This window comes from Ursus maritimus, unplaced genomic scaffold (genome assembly GCF_017311325.1).
Source record: "Ursus maritimus isolate PB19 unplaced genomic scaffold, ASM1731132v1 scaffold_1, whole genome shotgun sequence".
In the NCBI taxonomy this organism is placed as follows: domain Eukaryota; kingdom Metazoa; phylum Chordata; class Mammalia; order Carnivora; family Ursidae; genus Ursus; species Ursus maritimus.
The window spans coordinates 77,156,661-77,180,296 of NW_024423343.1; the positions used below are offsets into that span (position 1 = coordinate 77,156,661).

The 23,636-nt window shown below is 45.4% G+C and overlaps 1 protein-coding gene across 1 annotated transcript; it reads left to right on the forward strand.

Annotated features, from left to right (window-relative positions):
* The first annotated feature begins 4,146 nt into the window (after positions 1-4,146).
* On the forward strand, positions 4,147-22,630 carry RND3 (Rho family GTPase 3). The gene is made up of 5 exons (XM_008686971.2): positions 4,147-4,526; positions 4,992-5,079; positions 16,491-16,600; positions 20,094-20,228; positions 21,633-22,630. The coding sequence occupies exons 1-5, from the start codon at positions 4,377-4,379 to the stop codon at positions 21,882-21,884; spliced, it is 735 nt and encodes a 244-aa protein (XP_008685193.1). The 5' UTR covers positions 4,147-4,376; the 3' UTR covers positions 21,885-22,630.
* Positions 22,631-23,636: the final 1,006 nt, after the last annotated feature.

Genomic DNA, 23,636 nt, shown 5'->3' on the forward strand with positions numbered 1-23,636 from the left:
GAAACTAAGGGAAATAATTCAGTCTGTTTGCCCAAGGTCAGACGGTGCATTAGTATAACCTGGACCCAAACCCAACTTTCCCGACTTGTAGGCCAGTGCTTACAGAAAGAACACCGAGCTGTTGTTGTTTATCCTTTGTTGTTACTCTGAGACAGCCATTCTCTCTCTGGTAGCCTTCTCTCCAGGCCTGGCACCAACCCTTTTTTCTGTCAGATGAAATGTAGTTTCTGTGGGACGGGTGGCTTCCCCCTAATAAAGGGTTAACCACAAAGGAAAGAATTCTTAAGCTCAAGCCTCTCAGGGCAACTGAATGCTGAACATGCATGGTTTATTAGCCAACCCATTCTGAAATGTTTTTTTCTCTCTCTTGAACTTAGGGCTTAAGCAGAGAAAGGAGAGTAATAGGAAGACAAACAGGAAGAATAAGTAAAAGAAGGACATTAGGTAATGTATGATCCCTAGACTGGGTTTCACATCTTTCAAATGAATGTTTTTCTTAAGGGAAAAACTTTCATTGCAGTCTAAAAGTTTAGTCTTTTCTAGGACTTTAGATATCATTTAGATCTGAAAATCTCATGGAAGATGAGAAGTTACATCAGAGTTTTACAGTTACTGAAGTGACAGGTGCAGACCTAAACTTGGAACCATTCATTCATTCATTCATTCATGTAATCATTAAGCCCACCTATGTCTGACTACATATTACCCTTAGAATAAGATCCAGGGCGCCTGGGTGGCTCAGTCAGTTAAGTGTCCAGGTTCAGCTCAGGTCATGATATTGGGGTTGTGAGATCAAGTCCCACAATGGGCTCTGAGCTCAGCGTGGAGTCTGCTTGAGATTCTCTCCCTCCCCCTCTGCACCTCTCCCCACCCATGCTCGCTCTCTTGCTCTCTCTCTCTCTCTCAAATAAATAAAATCTTAAAAAAAAAGAATAAAATCCAAATTCTATGATCACATCTCCAAGGCCCAATTATTTAGTTCCTGCTTGCTCCCTTCTGCCTTGCTACCCATTTTCTCCCCTCTTCGGGGGCCCCAATCCCTCTGGCCCTCCTTCTGTTCTTCATACCTGCCAAACTCTTTCCCTGCATGGGACCTTTTCACTCTCCATTCCCTTGCCTTTCAGGGGGCCTTCTCTGCTGATTTGCTCTCATTTGCTCAGCATTGAAGACTCAGTCTTCTTAGAAAGGCATTGCCAGGCCCCTGGGTCTAATCCCCACCTACTATAGTTTATCAAGACACCCATTTTTTCTCCACGGAGCTTAGCACATTCATTCTTATTTATGTACTTACTTCCTTATGGTCTCTCTCTGGTCTGGAGTATGCACTCTTGAGAGCAGCAAACAGGGCTGGCTTATTTACTGTTACAGCTGCAGTTCCTAGAAATGTGCCTGGCATATTGCAGGTCTTAATAAATATCCATTGAACTAAATACTAAATGAATTTTTAAAAATACTGAGTATCTATGAGACACTGAGCACTACAGATCCAAAGAAGAAAAGGAAAGAATTCTTGCTCTAATGAGACTCAGAGACTGGGAACTTCAGGCAGTTGGTTTTCTACTCTATTACACAGCCATTAAATTTCACTCAGCAACTGGCAGATTCCTGGAGATTCAGGTCACCTGATTTCCAAAAATAGTCACCCACTATTTCAGATTATTCATTGGTAAAGTGATTATGCCTCTCATTTTGCCTGGGATAGACCCAGTTTACAACTGCTGTTCTGACATAATCATTAGTAGTACCTTTTTTGGCTCTCGAAAGGGCCCAGTTTATATGGCAAATTACATACCTAGTCACTGTCAGCCAAATACTAATAATTCATAATTATTGCTAGTTAGAGTGGCTTAACCACATAGACTACATCAATTCAGTAATGCGGAAGGGCACATCATATCTCTAGAAAAGGGCAACTCTTTAAGTTAAAAATCTGAGGGGAAAAAAGGGTGGATCTCTTCTCCCAGTTCCAATGAGTAAGTCCACTAACGAGGCCAGTATTCCCCGAGATATGTTCAGTAATTCTCATAAGTGTAAATAAGAGTTACACGCAAAATATAAAATAGAGCGGAGACTCTTAATTGTGCAGAAACTGTTCTGCAAAGTTCACTTGCACTTCCTCACTCTTACTGTTATGATTCCTATTTTACAGATTCCATGAAGTTGAGGCTCAGAGAGGTTGAAGAACCCATCCAAGGTCACACAGATATACTTCTTGGTGATCTCCTGCCCCAACCATTGTGCCCATTGCTTCTCAAATGAAAGAACAAATAATTTGATAAAAGCTTCCTGTGCTTAAGTAGGGCAAGCCAGGTCAAGCTATGTTAAGTAGGCTATTTTTCCTTAGAACTTTTTTTGTGTCTGTAACATGTCAAAGTACTTGGTGCACCTTCAAGGGGTGATATGGGCACAGTGTCTCCATCATTCACTGGGACACAGGACACTTTTTGTGAGGAGGACTGAAGTTCTGCAGAGAAAACTTTGGCCAACGCTACTTTGAGAACTTGATTAGGGCCAGCTATGCCTTTCTCTGTGGGTCAGCCCTGCATGTGTGGAAACACAGACCCACACACTGGGTCTGATGCAGGGTCTTCCTTTGGGGGCGCTCCAGTTTTCTCAGTTCTGAAAGGGAGACAAGACCACCCTTGGATCCATGAGGCTTCATGGTCTTAGCATCCAATGCTTACATCTGTGCTTTTAACCCCCTTTAAGTGTCTTTTCATTCCCCATACTGAATGTTCTGGGTTTTCTTTTTTTAAAAAATGTTTATTTATTTGAGAGAGAAAGCGCAGGCGCGCGCGCACGCGAGAGAGAGAGAGAGAGAGAGAGAGAGAGAGAGCACAAGTGGGGGAGGGGGAGGGACAGAGGGAGATTGAGAAGCAGACTCCCTGCTGAACAGGGAGCCCAACACCAGGCTTCAGCCCAGGACCCCGGGATCATGACCTAAGCCATAGACAGACGCTTAATCGACTGAGCCACCCAGGCACCCTGAACGTTCTGGGTTTTCACCTCACCTTCTCATTTACAAGCCTAGAAGTCTCCATAGGGGTGCCTGTAAGATTTTTGGTCAATGTCCTTACTACGGTTTAATAGTTGAAATCTTTCCATTTGAAGCACAGGAGATGAAGATGAGGAAAGAAGGACTTCTGATAGGGCAAAGAGAACAAATGCATGGCCATTTTTGCTCCTCTTTTAGACTTTTGGGGTGGGTGGGTAGGGGGATGGGTGTGAAAATGAGGGGGAGAGGAAGAAGAGAGTTGTACCTGCACTTTCAACTAAGCATATTTGTGTTTTCTGGGTACATCTTTGATTCTAGGTAAGGGGAGGCTACAGATAGAGGAAACCAGGGCAGGTGCAGATACCCTCCTACCCAGTGTCCTCATTGCAACAGGGCCAATGGCTGCCTTGCGAGTTTGGGTTCCTAGTGCAATAGGGCTGGGTTTACAATGGCTTTTGCACTCAGTTATAAGCATCTTCTGCTTTTCTTTTCTCTCTGCTCCCACCTCCTCTACCCACTCCTCAAAACCTCTCTGCCTTCTCCTGAGTGACTGAAACTGACAGGTTTCAGAAGCCAGTGTGTTGCTGTGACCCAGACAAGCCAGTTCCCGCATCTGAAATAGCCTGGCTTAGCTATTGTTCCATGGCCTATATACGTGATAGAAACCATTTCTTTCTAAAAAAAAAAAAAAAAAAAAAAAAAAAAAAAAAAAAAAATACAACCACTTAACCCTTTCTAACCCAAGATTTGCTTCCTATGTTTTTTTAACTGTCTTAACTTGGGTGAGAAATATTTTTGCTTTCACAAATGTTCATGAGGCTTATCTGCAGCAGCCCTTATTAAAACGTTTTTAAAGGAATCCTAATAAAAATCGATATGCACAGACATTCCGTTTCCCACCTCCTCCTGGACTTACAGTCCCATGCATCAGCAAAGCATAGTTGGGGTCTTCAAGTTGTCCCAGACTTAGTCTGGAAATAGATCCCACATGGTCACCCTAGAGGGCGCACTGTTTACATTTTCGGCAAGAAACGAGACAGCGCTTGCTCCCAGGCTCCATAAAAGGGGAGGAGGCGGATCAGTTTCCTTCTCTCATTGAGAAAGAGGATTGGAAGGCCGGGCCTATAAAGCCGCGCAGAGAGCGTGAAACAAAGCAGTCGGATCGGAATTGGACTTGGGAAGCGCGGTGTGGAGTCAGGCAGAAAACTTCAGTTGGAGGGGAGTAACGAGCCTGCTCCTCTAGCCCCTCGTCTGCGCTGCGCTTCAGGAGTTCCCACCAGTTTTGCGTTGTATTTTTATATCTGCTTTTTATAGAGAGAAATATATATTTTTTTCCTCTTAAGAGAAAATTCCTGTTCCAAGAGAAAATAAGGCAAGATCAATGAAGGAGAGAAGAGCCAGCCAGAAATTATCTAGTAAATCTATCATGGATCCTAATCAGAACGTGAAATGCAAAATAGTAGTAGTGGGAGACAGTCAGTGTGGGAAAACTGCGCTGCTACATGTCTTCGCTAAAGACTGCTTCCCCGAGGTGAGTGTGGCGGGCAGGGGCTTGGACGAGGGAGGGGGTCGGCCCGCGGGAATCCCCCGTCTCGGGTTGGGCTTCTCCTCGCTTTTCCCCCTTCACCCGATTTTCTTTTTCTAAGCAGTCTTTCTTGCTACTTTCCGCCTGATGAGACTGCCCTGAAAGGGAAAGTGAGCTGGAAGCGTTTAGGGGACGAGTCTGCACATTCTACTGTTAGTCTGTGAAACTTGTTCGGTCATGTGTGCGGAACCCCGGGTTGGGGGGTTTGGATCCTCGCGTCTTGCAGAGCTGGGTGGTGCGGGTGGTGGGTGAGTCCGGGGTTTCGGAAAGGGTCCGCGGGTCTGGTGTGTGGGATTTTTTTTTTTTATTGGGGAGTGAGGAAGCGATTTTCAGAGGGTGTTGTACGGGTGTCGTGCATTTTAGATAACCTCTTTGCCCTCTTTCCTTCCTCTGTCCATTTTGTTTGTCCAGAATTACGTCCCTACAGTGTTTGAGAATTACACGGCCAGTTTTGAAATCGACACACAAAGAATAGAGTTGAGCCTGTGGGACACCTCGGGTAAGAGAGTCATCGGACCGCGTGGCGCTTGGGGCGGGTTTCCAGCAGCACCAGGGTGCGTGGCGGGGCTCGGGACCCCGCGCGTGGCACGCTCCCAAGCACCCAGCCGCGCGCCACCAGGGCACTCTGCGCCCCTGGGTTAACTTTGGCTCTGCCGAAGGATTCCCGCGGTCCCTGCTGGGTGAACATTTTGTCCCTTCTGGGTGGGGGTGGGGGACGACAATGGGTAGGGGGGAATGGGAGTGGGGAGAGAAGGGCGCTGTGTGCCCGCCGGGTGACCCCGCAGTGGAGCCGCTTGTGGCCAGGTGGCCGGGGAGCGGTTGGCCCGGGGGCGGGGGGTCGTTCCCGAGTCGCCTGTGGGGTGCCAAGGTGGCCCGATGTGGGGGGGATGCGTGCGCCGCCTCAGAACGACCTGGCTCGTGGCGGGCGCCCTTCCAGGAGCTAACCTGATGATTGTCGGAGAGGCGGGGAGCGCAGCGGGAGCGGTGGGAGGTGGGAGAAAATCCCCGAAGCGACGCAGTTACGTGTGTGTTCAGCGCTTGGGGGGAGAGCAACGTGAGCGCGAGCAGCCGCGACGCTCGTGACGCCTACAGCGAGGAATGCGCTGGTGGCGCGGGCAGCACTCGGCAGAGCGGTCGCCGGCCCTCGTGTCCTGCCGCCCGCCGCCCGCGCAGCCTCGGTGCGGATCTGCAGATCCGACACCCCTCGCCGCCCCCAGTGATCACGCCGCAGCCCCCCCCCCCCCAACCCCGGCCCTCGCAGTTCTCTCCTGACCCCCCATTGCATCACCCTCCGCCAGCCTGTAAGGCCGCGCGGGCAGCACTCTTCGCCTTTGACCTTCCTGTCCAGTTGAATTATTGGCGTCGTGGTGAATTATTTTCAAGGGTCTGGGGTTCAAGGCCGGGTTATCGCCTTCTCTGCGCCCACCCACCTACCTGCGCGCGGTGGTAGAGAGGACGGGTACCCCGCGGGGGAGGCTCCCAGCACGCGGCTATTAGGGATCTGGGCTGGGTCAGGCGCGGTGAGGGTGGGAGGCTCCACCTGGAATCTGGGGCTGGTACCCGTCCCCCCCCCCCTTCCCCACTCACACTCTGCAGTGCTGGGAGGGTCGGAGGGGGGAGGGGAGGAATCGCATTTCCCAGAAGGGTGTCGCCTCTGCAGGAGGAGGAGCCACCGGGAAGGCCGGGTGAAGGCCCTTGGGCTTAGGTCTGGGAGCTTAGCAGGGAGTTGGGCTGCCGCGGGTGAAAGGAGCCAAATCCCGGTGAAACTAGCGAGGACGAGCGCGCAAGTGCCAACACGCAGGCGTTGCTGTCAGGCAGGGAGGCCCGCGAGGCGGACCTGCGCCCAGCTGGGAGTGGCCTCGTGGAGGTGCTTCTGGGCTGTGCGAGCTTCCCACAGCCCTTGGTTTTAACCTCTGAAGCCCCCGCGGGGTGGGTACAGGGAATTAGCGAGCACAAGGAAGGGACCAGACTGACAGGGTCGCCAGAGGCAGTCCCTGCACAAAGGCAAAGGAGAAGGCTCCCACGAGCGCCTCTCCAAGGCCGGTGCCAGATGCTCAGAGTGTTGCAGTGAGAGGCGCTGATTTTGTCCCCCGCCCCGCGGTGGAGAGTCAGGCTCTTCCGCAAGCTTGCCAAGGGCTGCCAAACCGGAACCTCACAGTGTTTGTACCGGGGTGTGCACGCAGTCTCGCGGCTACAGGAAGGTGTGGATAGACCCAATTGCAGTGTTTTCTTATTTCAGTAGTTCCTATTATGGGAATTGTTACATAGCCTATTACTTAATGGGCTCTAATACCCAGACATATCCTGATATTTGTTACGCCTGGCGTGCAGGACAGCTGGTATGGTACCAATAATTCGTGTCAGTACTTAGCCGCCCCTCCGCAGCCTGTTCGGACCTAATTCTTGATAAGAATTATTTAGGCATGGGATCTGTAATTCTGATCCATTGTTGATTAAACAAACAAACAAAAAACCGTGTTTAGATCTTAGCTGCTGGTTACCAGTGATTCTGTGATTTCTGTGTGCAAATCCCTACCTCCTAGAGTCTCGTCTCATCATCTGAAAAGAAGATACAGAGCTAGACAATGTGCAGGATCTCTCCCAGCTCTATGCTTCTTGGCCTTTGTACACCAGGCAGGCAAGTCCTTTGTTTCCCAGGACCTCTGTGGGCTCCAGCTGTCAGTCCCGGTGGATCTAGCATCCCATGCTGGGGTTTTCACCACCTACACAGCAAGCCCCATTCTGAACAGTGCCACCCTTCCTGGTGGACTTAGGAAGGAGACTCACTTGGGTAGGGAGAGGGCATGGCGGGGCTTACAGGAATGCTGGTTATGCCTCCCTTGGGTCCTGCTTCATGAGTCACAGGACCACCAATGGAGATTTTAGATGAGGCGACCAAAGGGCTAAATTGGCTTTTTTTTTTTAGGAGAAAAGAGGCACATTGTTTTTTCAAAGGCTAGAAAACAAAATGTGGTCAGTTTACAGTTGGAGACTATGCTTCATGTGTGCAGATAAAGCACTTCAGATATTCTCAAATATGTAATCCATGCCCGCGAGTTTGTAGTCCTGCCCCCGTAACATCACCCCTTGTACGCGGTAGTCACCGAGTAAAATGTGTTAAATGAACAAATGAATAATCATATGCTAGTTTCCAAGGAGATAAGATTCCCCGACATTTATTACCACTGAATTACCTGTGCACAAAGAATGGCAACTTTATAAACACTGCCTTGCATCAGATTAAAGATAATCACCTGAAATGAAGTCTGTAGTGAAATAATCACTGGTATTTTTATTTAATGAAACAAAACCTATGCATGTTTAACTAAAATAATAAAGGTTTGAAAAAACCGTGATTAAGAAAACACCACACTGCAGAATTATCCGGTAATGCAATCTTAGTTGGAATTTAGATTTATACAAATGGGGGGGAAAAAGACATAAGGGAATTAGTTAGAATCCTGTTATGGTGTTGGGGAGGTGAAACGTTAGTTAATTAAGCACGGTCACCAAGCACTTGTTAAATTCTAAGAATAGATTGTTTCCACCAAAAATGGTTTATCATCCTTGAGTGAAAAACATCTAGCAAGAGCCATTGCATCAGTGGCTAATCGTATCAAGTACCAAACATTTTTCTACTTCATCTCAAGGTTTTCATAACAAATTTCTGAACAGGATTATTTTTTGACAAATACTTGACATTTTCTTTGCCCACTAAGACATTTGTTTGGTTCAGGTTGTGAAAATAATTGCATATGACTGATGCCTCTTGATATGTTTATTTTTTCCAACTGCTAATAATTTAACTCTGGAGAGAACATTCAAGCCAAAGTCTCTAAAGTCCTAAATTTCCCCCTTCTAGAACTTTGTGGAAGTTGACGATTAATAAGAAAAATGAGGTATGCCTAACTTCTCTTAGGTAGAAAGAGAGGGCGTAAACGTTGTCCTTTGCGTGGTATTCGCATCCTGTCTAGCCTTCTAGCAGAGGGGCAAACATTTAGGAGCCAGAAGTAGTTGTCGTCTGTGGCTTCTGTACTTGGACAGCGTCTCATCAGGGGTCTCCTTTTTCCCCCAGCAGTCATGCAGTTAGTGCATAGGCAAAATTGCTACTTTGGGTGTAGGAAAGAACATCAAGTGGAACTAGGATATGTGGGGCCTCTTTGCACCAATTCATTCCCCACTTTTTTAGGGCACAGTACTTAACAGTTCTTTCCACTCTCTCTCTCTCTTCCCCTCCTTTCTTTCCACACCCACTATGAACAGGCCCTCCTCTGCTAGGCCTTAGAGATGCGGTGTTAATTTATAGTCTTGCCCCAAGAGTCATATAGCCCTAGTGAGGCAGGGAGTGGGGAGAAGGAAGCTCTCCCTGCCTAGCTTACCTGATATTCCACCTACGTTGAGCTCATTTTGTCCGGTTCTTGTACCCAAGGGCCCCGTTCCACCTGGTTGCCATGTATTTCCCTAGTCAGTAGTCCCTAGCTCATGCCTCGTTTGGTAGGAAACACTTCCTCCTTCCCACCCTCAAGGCACGCACCAATTAAAGCAACCACAAATGGCAATTTGCCATTTGATGTCTTATAGCTTCTTGAAGTTATTCCAGCCGCCCCCTCAGAGTAAACAAAACCTTCTTTTAAATATTGCCACTGTAAATCCTCTAAGAGGGGGATAGTTAAAGGTAGTCTTTGGATACAGATCTGTCATCCTCTGGGCTTTAATGAGAAATACTGCCTTTTCCTTGTTAAGGTGAGCATTTTTATTACTAGTTGCAGAAATGCTCCTAAGGATTGTCAGATGCACTCTGAGTTCCTGCAAAACAGTGGGTAATGGTTTCAACATTTTGAAGTGATAAGTGAGACCAAAGTAGTTCTAATATCTTGGATTTCAGAATGTGCCACATTGGCCAAGCACAGAAGCTGTTCGTAGCATGAAGCCAAACGCTTAAGTTTCTAATAATAGAAACTTAGTCACTTAAAGATCACCATATCTTTTCCTAAGTGATTTGATTGCGGTGTAATTTCAGCACACGTGATTTAGGGAGTAATAATCATTCATGCCAGCTTTTAACCAGTGCAAGTTAATGCATGCTTTATTTAAGGCATATTATTAGTTATAAAATACTCAATTCAGCTGCTAAAATTCCCCCACAATAACTATGCTATTGCCTCATGAGCACTCTTGAATCTTGTCATGATACAAGCTGCTTTAATCCATGGGTGCTAAAGTTAGCAATTCGGTGTTAATTTTTAGCATAATTAACAGAGAATGTAGTATTGTTTAAATCTTACGCTTAAAGGAAAAGAGAAGAAAGAAGACTCAATTACCCTTGGCCCGACTTTGGAGGAGTCAATGCATATTATATTTGTACCTTACCCATCACATTTGAAGAATCGTCTTCATGACAAGCACTGAACTGAAATGTTTAACAGGGATCCAAGTGTTTCAGCAGTGTTGGGGATTAGTATATGATTAATCCAGAAAAGCAGCTTCAAAAGAGTTCACTGGTCCCTTTTTTTTGTGTGATTTAACATGTAAATTAACATATCAAGGCAAGACCTGTAGAAATGATTATAAAACCAGTAAATGTTTTTTAAGGTACTTTGTATGCAGGAATTCTGCTGGATGCTGCGGGACCAAGGGAGGGGATGGGGCAAGGTAGTTCCTGCCCTCAGGGTACTCATGCCCCCCCCATCTTAGTCCTTGTTTATAGGAGGGTGAGTCCAGAGATTCTAAAGCCAAATTCACCTCACAGCAAGAAGACCCAAAGAATAGTTGAAGGCCACAGGGCCAGCCCAAGCCCCCTGACTGGTGACTCATTCTCATTGAAACCCACCACAATTCCTTCCTTATCTCTAGAAGTTGACTCAGTTCTTATGTCTTTAACAGCCCTCCCACTTGAAAAAACATGCCTACATTTAACGACTATGAGTGAAAACAAGATCCCGAAAGTTGAAGAATTCTCACCTAAATTAATCTCTTTAGAGAAAGGAAGAGGGCAAGAATTTACAAAGAAGCCAGAGAAGCAGGAAGACTTGTGATGGGAATATCAGGGGCAAAAGTGCAGAAAACCAATTAGATTTTAAGGTGGTCGTGATCCCGAGTAGCTTAGAGTTTCAAAACTAGGCTCGACTCAGTTTTCACCCTGAAACCCTGTAAGAGATGCAGATTAAGGCAAAACTAGAGCGCTCTGAATTTGTATGGTGATTTTCAGTAAGCAATACATAAAACTATACTTGGAGATTTGTCCACCATGCATTAGGGAAAAAGAAAAGATATGAATTCCCTAAGTGCATATCTACTTCCAGGCCTTTTTAAAAATCTCATTTTGTCATGTGTTTCCCACCAACCTGGTTTCTTGCTAAATGAGCATTTCAGTGAGATGCCCAGATTGGTTACTCATCAGTTCCTGCATGTAGATCCGGCACCAAGGACCAGTCGTTTCTCTGATTAGCTCCTCGCGCCTGGTGGGCAGTGGCAAATGAAAGCGTTGTGCCTTAGCCATTTCCCGACGCCCTTTAAACATTTCGGTTCCTGTATATTGGCAACTTTACCCAGAGATCCCCTTGACAAAACAGAAGTTTCATTGGCATGGAATGTCAGCTGCCTCAGAAGTTCTATCAGGTGTTGTGCACGTTGGTTTTGAAAAATGAGCCTGATGACACAGCATGTGGCAAGGTGAAGTCACTCATGGGCCTTCCCTCCAAGGAATCAGATGCTTAAGTAGGATATAAAACACAAAATCTTCAATCTTTTACAGAATGATAATGTAATTTTGAAAATACCCATCTACGCTTATCCCCAAAGTTCTGTGACCTACCATGGTTCTCCTTCCAAGTAAAATATTTTGAGTCTCCTGTTTTTTTTTAAAGTATCTCAATAAGATTAGGAGTTTAAAGTGAAAGCTTTATTTAAAACTCAAAAAATAGCAATCATTTCTGCCTCTTTGACTTTCTCTCCAACTATGTGCCTGCATTGCCCCCAGAAATTGAAAATATTGATTGTATTTTTATAGCAACACAGAAATGCCCTCAAATTTTCATAAAATCTGTTCATAATTCCAATTAATCTGAACTTCTAAAGAAACAAAGGAAATGGCCTCCCTGGGAATGTTTGTTGCATTTTTATGGGCATGGCGCTTACAGTGCGCACTTCTTGGGAACAAAACTCTGCCCAGGCTTGATTCACATTCTTGAGATTATTGCTGATTCGAAGCTTTCACTCTCAGTAGAGATGGCATGAGGAAATGGAATCTGGTAATAAATTGGCCGCTCATACAGGCTCACATGTTAGCTGCTGTTCCCTACAGATGTTCTCTTGCTGGCCACTAAAAATACCAAAGGTTAATATATTTTCTCTGCCAAAATTATGCAGTATTCCCAATTTTATTGTTCTTGGTAGGAATTTCTTATGTGGGGACAGGGAATCCCTGTTTCAAGTTCAAGGAAAGGGAGTTAGTTTCTGAAATACTCGGCTAGAAGGGTTTGCAGCTCTCAAGCTCCTATAAAGCCTCAGTGTTTGAACTGGTTTTGCAAAAGGTTCCATAAAGCCTGGCTTTTGGGCATGAATCTTCTTACATATACATTTAATTATGGACATATATGGTATGTTCTATCTTCGTGCAAGGATGACTGAAGCAAGCAGCTATGTGTCTGCAGAATTAGTTTCTGGGTGAGGCACTTTGTGACTATTCTTGGGCTGGAAATACTGCTGTCACCCGGAATTAATGATCTTGAAGACAAAGATGGTTAGACCTGAAGTTTCAAAAGCCTTTTAGAACTTTGCTGATGTTTGCCAAGCTTGAGGAACTCTGAGAACCCCAAATGCTCGCTGATTCCGGTCTGCCCAGCAAGGCTCTTTGACTGTATTGGGCGGGGGACGGACACATTTTGCATAGTGCTGTAGTTGTTTCTTTACAATACACAGTTTCCTGGAGTTTTCCCTTTGATGCTCTGACAGGTGAATTAGCAAGGACTTTGGAACCAGCGTGCTGTGTGCTTGGAGTTTCATGGAGTGGAACAGAAATGCAGCATCTGGGAATTCCCATGCTGAGAAAGAGTGGTATTTGACAAGCGAAGCTCAGTACCTGGGCTAACTGAATGAGGCCCTCGTTCATCCCCAGTTCAGTACTTCCTTCCTTACAGAATGTGGAAGCCCTTCCTGTGGTCGGGTTCAGTCCTGCACTTACCCTGGAAGCTTTTTCATGTGCATCTCTTAAACCTACAGAAGTTAAATTTTTTGCTGTTTGGCTTCCTGGAATGTTTGAAGACTTTTCTGGAGGGAAGTAGGAGTTCGAGGCAGACATTGTCCATTTCGTCGGCTTACTTTCAGCTCCTTCCTTTGGTGTCACTTCTGCCTGCCCACGTGGCTTGTCACTTCCCAGGGGCATTCCTGGAATTCCTCTTCGTTCTTCCTGGGCTGGTGACTTCTCCCACGCATGCCAGTGATTACACCCTGCACTGTCCAGCTTTGCTTCTCTTACTTCCTTCGCGCAGTAACACGGGCTTTATGGGAAGAATAGGGAAGAATTCAGAGTGCTTAAACACAGAGTGGACACTGTCAAATTACACTGGATTTTTTTTTTAACTGAAGGCCCTGCTTAGCTGATGAATTGTTATGAGTTTTTCCTGGTAGAACAGTTCTCTAATTCTATAGTGCCTTTTTTTCTTTACTACAAAACAGTAGAGACAGATTTTTCAATCCAAAACAAGTTTCACCTTAACCCTATCAAAAAATAAAATGAACAAATGGCCTTTTTATTTTTAATGACAAATTGCTCTTGTAGTTAGTGGTTAGACAAATTATGCTTACAGCTAATAAATGTGGGGATCAGTTTTATTACCACCTTTGGACACTTGTTGATCTAAAAGTGCAGATCATTAGCGAAAGTAATAAGACAGGATCAAAGTGGCATTTCTAATTAGATCTTGTTAAAGCTCTTAACAATTACCTCTCTACCTCACCAGGCAAGGTGGTTTCCTTCTCAGGAACTTTTACATACAAATGTAATTTCCTCAAAGTATTAAGCCAAATAAAAACAAAAGCAGAAACAGACCTCCGTAAGAATTTGGGTTCAGTTGCAAATGTCTCCATTTTCAAGTCAGCCCAGTGTCTGCATTGTGCGGCTCTATGGGTATACCTGCTAAGCGCAGAAGGCTGCTCACTTGATAGTAGTAAGGAGTCTCCTTCCAGCCTTGAGGACAAAGCCAGATCCTCTCTGTGGCCATAAACTGTGGGGGAGAGAAGCCCAGTCCCCAAAGGGAGGGAGGGGTATTCTCTGCAGCCACGTGGTGACCTGAGTGCTGAAACCATTCCTCTAGATTTTACCAGTAATCCCAGTGTTAATTTTTCTATTTTAGCACCTTGGTAATGCCCCAGGTGTCTTTCCCCAATTTTGTATTGGGCAAAGATGGTCTCCATTGTTATGTAGAGTACTCTTAGCTCTGGGATCCATGGTGGGGTACTCTTATCCAGTCCTACTTCCTGTCCTGAAAGCACCTGGAGTTGGCCTTTTCTCCGGAGTTCAGGTCTGATTGAGGCTGGAAAGTAGCCACAGTGAGTTAGTTGTGTTTTGTAATGTGAGTGCATTTCCAAGAAGGATCTCTGAGGCCTTGTTGGGCTCCTGAGCACTGGGATTATTGGAGAGCTGTACTTTATGGGTTTGGGGTCATGTCCTATCTTGCCAACTTGGAAGAGCAGAGGAAGTCATAGTAGTGTACGTGTTTGGATTTCCACTCTGCAGTCTGGAATTTTCTGACTCTGTTTGGCAAGAGACTTCCTAAATGTTTACAGAAGAAGCCGTATCAAAGTTAGACTTCGGATCCAGAAGCGAGAGAAGTTGCAATGGAACTTCACAGAACAAATACAGAAATAACCATAATACCCAGAAACAGTGATAAGCCATCTCATTTCTGAGACCTCTCAAAATGTTTAAATTAGTGAGCTGTTTGTGAATTATTCTCTTGACCTCAGATTTCTTCAAGTGGCTAAAAAAGCAGTCACAACTTGTCATTTTCAGAGAGCACTTCATTCCAGTATGCCTTAATATTTAAAACGGCTTGATTTTTTTAAAACTCCAAACCCTTTAAGCTTTTTGAAAATGTCTTTTTTTATTATTATTATTCGACAGAGAGAGAGACAGCCAGCGAGAGAGGGAACACAAGCAGGGGGAGTGGGAGAGGAAGAAGCAGGCTCATAGCGGAAGAGCCTGATGTGGGGCTCGATCCCATAACGCCGGGATCACGCCCTGAGCCGAAGGCAGACGCTTAACCGCTGTGCCACCCAGGCGCCCCTGAAAATGTCTTTCAGTTGTCAGTCTCTGTTACACCAGAGTCCTGATTCCAGATGTGTGTAGGGAGCTCCTGTAGCTCGTGAAAATTTCTGGCTTAGATTTCTTCCTGGTTCCTAGAACATTCCCGTCTTCCTTGCTTATAGACAGAGCTAGCTGTAAGTTGTCACATCCATCCTGAAAGCAGCTAGTGAGAAGGCCACAGTGTTCATGGGGTCGCGTCGTGAATGCTAGGGACCCAGGATATACTGTGAGTAGGGACGATGCACCCTGGCTATAGGAACTCACAGTCTCCAGAGCAGCCTCCTGAAAAATGTTGTTTTGATAGAATCGCAAAGGATTATTTTAAAAACTTCTTCAGTCTTTCTCTCCTGCTGACTTTGACAATGGGGGTTTTGATTTCTCAGGGGACAACATGTCATGTTTTCCTGCTGGAAATGGGAGGTGATGTCAAAATGAATTGGGTTTCAAAACAACTTTGGTAGCTTTAGATTTTCTCTCTCTCTTCTGGACCCAAATATGTACACATGTGAAACGATTTTCGTGTGATGGCGTGTGAAACAATAGTGTACGGAATACGGAAAATGACTTTCTTAAAGAACAAATAACATTGGCAAGCTGTGTTTCATTTTATACTCATACCATTTTATGAAAACTGACTTCCTGTAATTGCCCATCATTTGGGATTCTTAAAGGAGTAGAAGAAATTTTCTAAACGATGAGATGGTTCTGGGATTGTATTAATTGACTGCTGGCTTGAACCTTTCGGGTACCCTGGATTGAACTCGGTCTGAGATCCTTCCCTCTCTGAGATGGAACTGTGTAAAAAAGGGACATCATCCAATGTGGCATTTATTACTTTCTTTGGTTGTAACAGGAAGAGAGTCCATATAGGGTTTGAATGTAAGTTTAAGCAAGCTCGAAGATCAGTGGCTTATCCAGACTTGTAACTTTGCCATAGGGTGGCTCTTGTGTTTGCTTCGGTTCTCTTTGCAGAGCTGGCCCTTTCCTCCCTCGCCCACTCATCCCATCCTAGTGTCCGAGAGATCCTGAGTTCTCGTCTCTTTCCCAAGAAGTAGCTCCATTTATGATGTTTGCTTCCATGCAGCCTGTAACAGCAACAACGCGACCATAACCATAGTCGATACTTAGAATCCCTTACTAAATGCCAGTCACTGCCAGGGTTCATTAATCCCAGGTGAGTACGTAAGAACTGTTGTCGTCTTCATTTTACAGTAAAGAATCAGAGACACACAGTCCTAAATCTACCTAGCCCCCCCGCCTTCAGGGGTGGAGGTGGATTTGCGCCCCAGACCACCTGACTGTGGGTTCTGCTCTGCACGTTGCCCGGTACCGTGGGGGGCTCCAAGCTGTGCACATTTCACCTTAAGGTTCTGGCTCCTCCTCTTGAATTTGAGACACAGACCAGTGAGCTTCCTTGTCTTCTGGTAGAAATGGAGTATATTACCTCTGGGCTTTTGCTGGTTTGCGTTCCTTTCCGAGAGTTAGAGGAGGTGGGAATGGGGCCGTGTGATATTCAAGGGCTCTAACTCAGAAGGGTGGAGTTCATGTATGACGGATACGTGAAAGTTGTATCTGCAAATGGGTGTATCTTTGTTTCTTCTCAGGTTCTCCTTACTATGACAACGTCCGGCCCCTCTCCTACCCGGATTCAGACGCTGTGCTGGTTTGCTTTGACATCAGCAGGCCAGAGACTCTGGACAGCGTCCTAAAAAAGGCAAGTGCTGGGGAGGATAGCCCGGTTCAGTCCTGGCCCGTGTGTGGGAAACAGACATGGGGGGGCTGGCTGGGGAGCTCCAACACTCTACTTACTACCCTGTGCTGTGTATTGTGTAATTAAAACATTAGAAAAAAGGGGCGCCTGGGTGGCTCCGTCATTAAGCGTCTGCTTTCAGCTCAGGGCGTGATCCTGGAGTCCTGGGATCGAGCCCCACATCAGGCTCTTCCACTGGGAGCCTGCTTCTTCCTCTCCCACTCACCCTGTCTGTGTTCCCTCTCTCGCTGACTGTCTCTCTCTCTCTGTCAAATAAATAAAATCTTAAAAAAAAAAAATTGGAAAAAACCCAAGCCACTCCCATACCATAATAGGGTTTCCACACATACATGTCCCAAGTTTTGATGATGAACCTAAGAGTTTTTCATTTTAAGAAACAATATACCCTGTAAAAAGCCTCTGTGTTTATCCTTTGGGCGGAAATGGTGCAGCTAAAAATAATTATATTTGATTACTCTCAAGCACGTGTTTTCTTTTTTCCATCCTTCATTTCCCTCGTAGTTTGCGCCTTAGCTCCCAGGTTTACATTTGGCCTCAATAATTGCCATTTTAATAAAGAAACTGTGCTTTGGTAATGTTCTTTATTAGCAATAGAACTATTACAGGAGGAGTGCAGGTGTCTTTCCAGACATTAGACAGAGTGAACTGTGGTCAGAGAGAGATCACAGAGTAATAAAAACAGTAGTTGTAAGCAGGTGGTAGATAACATACCTAGTTTCTGGGGGTGCATGAGGGTCTGTAAGTGCAGGAGGGCACTGAGCAAGTTCAGGCTGGAACCAGGGGGACATCAGGAGGAAGGGGGCCTGTTGTAGGTGGGTCACAGGTCCTGGGGAGGCCAGGGGGAGGGGGGAGTGTTCCTGGGCCTCCACCAACCTAGGACTAAGCCTCCTGGTAGTCACAGAAGGCGTATGTGTGTCCGTGGGTCAGCATGTATTAGGCACTAGCTGTTTTCTCAGTCCTGGCCTGAGTGCTGTGAGGTTTCAGAATCAGACCCTGCTGTAGAGCGGCCCCCCCTTCCCCATGCACTGAGGCTTAGGCAGAGGATGTGGTTGAGAGCGAGGTAGTGTTTTCATTATCTTGCGTGTTTTCACTAGTTTGCATGTCCCTATTATATGTGACTGCTTGTCTTACGTGTCGCTATGAAATTAGGATTTGAAAGTGATGTATTCCCCCCTCACCCCTGTCTCCTTACGAGACATGACAAACACAGTTAGCTCAATGAAATAGGAATTTCTTAGAAGATCAAAGGCTCTTTTTAACTGCGTTCAATTTTCAGTAATGTGTTACCTAACACAAATAATGCTAATGTTTGTCAGATTCGGGCGGGAATACACCTTTCCTGTCTTCAAGGCTTGTAAACAATTGCTAGACGTGCAGAGGGAGGCCAGAGTCATTACACAGCTGAAGAACAGCATAACGACATGTCTACTGCTTGTCTGTAGATGAAAGAGATGGCTTGTTTACTGGAGTCTTTACTTGATGGAGTATCAGGTTATGCATAATTTATGATGAAAAGCCTCGCTCTTGTTTTATTTTGCTTTTGTCTTCTGAGACCTAATGAATAGTGACTTTGGCCTTAGAGATATTAATGAATGTGTTTTACATTTGTGTGAAGTTTAAGGCTCATGATAACCCGTGCTATGGTTTGTCTTGATTGACTCTTTAAGTCCTTGAATACCAAAGAGTTTAGAGTGACATAAAGCAGGATAGATTTTTTTTTTCCCCTCAGTTCATCTTCCAGTTGCTACTCCAGTGCCATCTAGCCAATGGTGGATGCTTCTAAATAACTGGAGGAGAGGAAGGAAAGGAGGCAGTTGGTGGGTAAATTAGGCTCAAGTGGAAAGTGTATTGGTTCCTTCGGTCTGCCGCATCTGGAGATGTCCCCGCTAGTGGTGTTTTAAATGACTCCTGCAGGATGTCCCTCTTACGAGTATTACATACATGGCTTTGTCAACCTGCTCCTCTGTGACTCCCACAGCTGTGTCTTAATCACCTTTGTAACAACCACAGTACCTGGGAGAGCAGTTGATGCATATTTGTGCACGTGGGCTGGGAGAGCCAGCCTGGTCCTGATCTCGGCCCTCCAGTGCCCCCAGCCCAGGAGTCAGAGCTCTCCTAGGAGCACTCTGAGTCCCTGACTCCCATCCCGATGGTCATCTCAAGGTTGAGGAAATGAAACCGCAAGAAGTCAGCTGTTTGCTCTTCAAGAGGACAGTTGGAATTCCCTGCTAGGCATTTCTGGAGGGTCTGATAATTCTCATTCGGTCCCGCAACAACTAGCCAAGTTGGACTAAATTGAAACATTAAACAACTTAACGTAATTTAAAACTAACTGAAGGGAGTATCCGCTATAGGACCAGATGCCTTCCTGAGAGCCCAAAAGATGGGCCTTTGTAAATGTCAGGGTCGGTGTTGATTCAGTCACTTGAATGGAGGTTCCTTAAGGGCAGACATTCTATTTATTAACATTGTCTCCCGCCCCTGAAGTCTCATTAGGCATTTCAGCCCGTGGTGGCTGTTCAGTCATTGTTGGTGGGATTCGTGGATGTGTGCCTGTGTTGTGTTGGCTCTGCCTTATTCTCAGCCTTCCATGCTGGGAAGGTCCAACTCAACATATCTGAGGGGATAGTCACTTGTTAGAATATATAATTATTCCTAAGGCACTTTCATCTTTCAGAGATACCCCAATAATTAAGAAATTATTGAAGCTACCTTCTGACAACACCCAGCCAGTCTCTTGCAGGAGGGACAGATACTGAGTCACAGAGAGGGAGAATAGATAATAATATACGTAAGTGTTCCCAAATGGGCCCACTTTAAAAAGTAGTAAAACTTTGGGGTGCCTAGGTGGCTCATTCGGTTAAGCGTCTGCCTTCAGCTCAGGTCATGATTCCAGGGTTCTGGGATCAAGTCCATCCTCAGGCTCCATGCTCAGCGGGGAGCCTGCTTCTCCTCCTCCCTCAACCTCTACCTCTCTCCCTACTCTGCACCTCCCCCCACTCCTACTTGCTCTCTCGCTCTCCCTCAAATAAGATGTTAAAGAAAATAAAACTTGGGGCTTCTGAGTGGCTCCGTCAGTGAAGCATCTGCCTTCGGCTCAGGTCGTGATCCCGGGGTCCTGGGACTAAGTCCCACTTTGGGCTCCCTGCTCAGCAGGGGGTCTGCTTCTCCCTCCGCCTGCCACTCCCCCTGCTTGTGCGCTCGCTTGCTCTCTCTGACAAATAAATAAATCTTTTTTTTAAGTAGTAAAACTTAATATCTGAAAGATACTGAAAGATAAATGCAAATTTGCTTCTTCATCTGAAGTGACACTTTCTTTAAAATGTTCTTTTGGGTCCCATTCCCAGTGTCGGCCAGTGGAGGAATTGTTTACCAACGTACAGATGCCTGTGCTTTGTTAATTTTTCATCTTTCTTCTCTCTCCCCACCCCCATAGTGGAAAGGTGAAATCCAGGAGTTTTGCCCCAACACCAAAATGCTCTTGGTTGGCTGCAAATCTGACCTTCGGACAGATGTTAGTACGTTAGTGGAGCTCTCAAATCACAGACAGACACCAGTGTCCTATGATCAGGTATGTATGTTGTCAGGGTGCAAATGTGGCTTTCGTGAAGAATGACGGACGTAGAAAATCACTCAGACTAAAAGTGGCCGCTTTTCTAAAGGCTCCGCGGGTGGTCAGCTCCAGGTTGAAGGCTCTTGAGGAAGATGCAGAAGGAGCGCCACGTGTGGGGATGGTGACATCTGGAAACACGGAGGAAAGGGCTGGCGGTGGTGTGCCCGTGCCTTCACAGCAGGCATCTCAGCCCCTGGTGACAGCCCGTAGCTCAGATTCTGAAGACTGCAGAGTGATCTGGGCAGGGTGTGGCTGAGATTTGGATGGTGCTTTGATGCCTGACCCTCTAAAAGCTTTCCAATATTTTTTTAGCCCTTTACTTATAAGGATTAATAAGGATATATGTGTATGCATAAACAAGACGAGTTTGGGAAACATCTTTGGAAGTGTGCAGTGCTCTGTCCCTCAGTAGGGTGATCACGTGATGATTGATGACCGAGTGTGTGAACAGTGGAGCACATTCTACCCTTCGTACATCTCTGCAGCTCTCACTGGGGTTAAAGTTAAATAGATCCAAGGGAGAGCGTGGTCAACTTGGTAGTCACTGTGAGAGAGTGAATCGTACTTGACACTCAGCAGTACAATAAAGTGCTTCAGAAGGACATTGCCAGTAGAGCAGGGCGCTCCTTGAAACTGTTTTCCGGAGATCCCTCGTTTCTGCAGGCGTTTCCCCAAGTATCTAGAAGGGAGGGGGATCGGTTTCAGACGTCCCTTCTCCTAAAACTTAAGCCCGCATTCTGAAGAGAGTTCAAGTTGCATTAGCTAGAATTTTCCTTTGTATTCATCATTTTAAATACTGCGGTCATCTTTGTCTTACATGTCTAATTAATACAAATCTAGTTACTTAAATAAGTCGTTTTGATGCACACGTGCTTATTACCGTCTACACCAGTTGTCTGGTCCATGTTTAGAAAGTCTGCATTTTGTGTTTCCCAAAGTTCTAGATGCCGTAACAGTGTTATTCCTTTCCTCACTTTATTTTGGCCATACGTCTCAAAATTGATTCTAAATTCCATCCGTTAAACACCCTATCGACTGGCTTCGAGCACCGTTTACACTCAAAAATCAGACTCCCGCGCCTCTGGGAAGTCAAGCACTATCTATTGAGTGATGATAATCAGACATCTTAGGCCTGAGTCTTGACTGCAGATATTTATGAAATCATTTGTTATTAAAATTTATTATGTAAAACGGGGAGGATTTTTTTTTCTTTTTTTTTTTTTTTTGTAGCAGCACTTGGGAAATAGAATTAAGATACTAGAAACATTTTGCACTACACTTTATTTTGCAGTATCGGGAAGACACTGTATAACTTTCCCCCAAGACTTCTTGCTGATTACGATGCATTCTTTTGCTTCTCAGGGCGCAAACATGGCCAAACAGATTGGAGCAGCCACTTACATCGAATGCTCAGCTTTACAGTCAGAAAACAGCGTCAGAGACATTTTTCACGTCGCCACCTTGGCCTGTGTAAACAAGACAAATAAAAACGTTAAGCGCAACAAATCGCAGAGGGCCACAAAGCGGATCTCGCACATGGCCAGCAGACCAGAACTCTCTGCGGTTGCTACGGACTTACGAAAGGACAAAGCGAAGAGTTGCACTGTGATGTGAGTCCCCGTTCTCTTCAGTGAGGACAAGGAAGTGTCGTGTAAAGAACACAAACCACAGAGCAGAAAGGTGAACTCTGAACGAAGTGCACAGCCAAAGTCACGCAGTCTGGAGGCTTAGGACGTATTTGAAAAGATGCTCATCTTTTGGAACCCTGTCCTTAGGTTCGGCATGTAGAACAGGCGGTGACGTGAACACATGGAAGAGTTTGGAAGTGTGACTTGAAAAATATGCCAAAAAAGAGAGATTCACATGGGCTGGAGGTAGATAGGGAGGAATACGGGACCTCCCGGAAGAAGAATCACGCTCTGAACGGTGCTTGCGTTTTGTTTTCTTTGTTACAATCTATTCATGGATCTCTACTTTGATTTGATTTTTAAATGTTTTAATCTCCTTTACAAAGAAAGTATATATTAATACACCGTCCTCCTTGGGGAACTGGCACTGTGACCTTAGCGTTTAGTTTTCTAGAGGATGTGATCTAATTTCCTCCTAGCTCATCATTAAAATGGAAATTGTATCAGGACCCATGGGATGTCCAGAGGAAAAGTTGGTGAGGCTTTTTGAAGTCTTGCCTTCCTGAAGAGAGCTGATCCAGGTGGTTCTGGAGAACGGCCTGTGGAGCCTTGCAGGATGAGCAGACCAGCACTGCCAAGATCAAATGGAACAACCAGAAAAAAGGTGTCCATTTTTATTCAGTCTGATGGTTCTGTTCATCATTGTGATTGTCATTAAAAAGTGGTAAATTGCTCAGTGTAATATTTTTGTGCGCTGTTTAGAAAAGAGGGTGTGTGATTTCTTTTGCCATCATTGATGAACACGCAAAGTCAAATAAGAGGTGTCTTGGTTTGACGTCGTAAAATGATCCGAGGGGGGGAAATAACGTAGGTACTGTTTTCGCCTGAAGAGATAATGAAGGGATAGTAGCAGAAAGCACAGTTTGTGAATAAAGCTGTCTAGAATTCAGTTACCAAAAGTACAAAGCAAAAGGCCTGTTATTTGGGGTGAAGCTCCGAAGTTGACAGCATCTGATGATCTCTTGGTCTATTTCACTTCCTTTAAAAGAGCATCGATAAGAGAAGGACCCTCTTACCTAAGCTTTAGAGAATCCTTAGAGGAAGAGTGTGTGATGTCAGTCCCGACGCTCTCCTAGGGCGTTTCCAGAGAGCGATTGCTAAACCTCACTTACCCGGATTCAGCGGAGGCCCGTGTCCGGTACTTGATTGCTGTTGTTACATAAAGTCATCAGCATTTAAAATAGTTTACAGATATTTTTTGACCAGTTCCTTTTAGAGCCTCTTTCAGAGAAGAAACCAGATCTGACCTGTTTATTGTTGGCGCTTGTTGAAAACGAGCTTTCTTTCCAGTGATAAGCTTCATTTTTGAAGTGTTGAAGCTGTGCTCCCATTAAATTGTGGCAGGAGAGGAGATTAAGGTCATTACAACACTCAGTTCTTCGTCTTACAAGCACTTTGTTTTGTCTCTGCAAGAAAATACCATTCCAGTCATTTCCCACGAAATACAGACGTTTTACCAACATAATATGCTTTGATTGCTGCAGCATTATGCTTTGGGCAGTGTTACAAGATAGCTGGCAAGTGCTTTCTGTATTTAAATATTGTAAAGAGAAAATAAGTTATAACTGTTATAAAGCAGAACTTCCGTTGCAGTTTTTTAAATGTTGAAGTCACTTTGTATGTTTGTTTGGTCAATGTTTCCGCAGTATTTATTAAAACATACTTTTTTTTCCTTCAA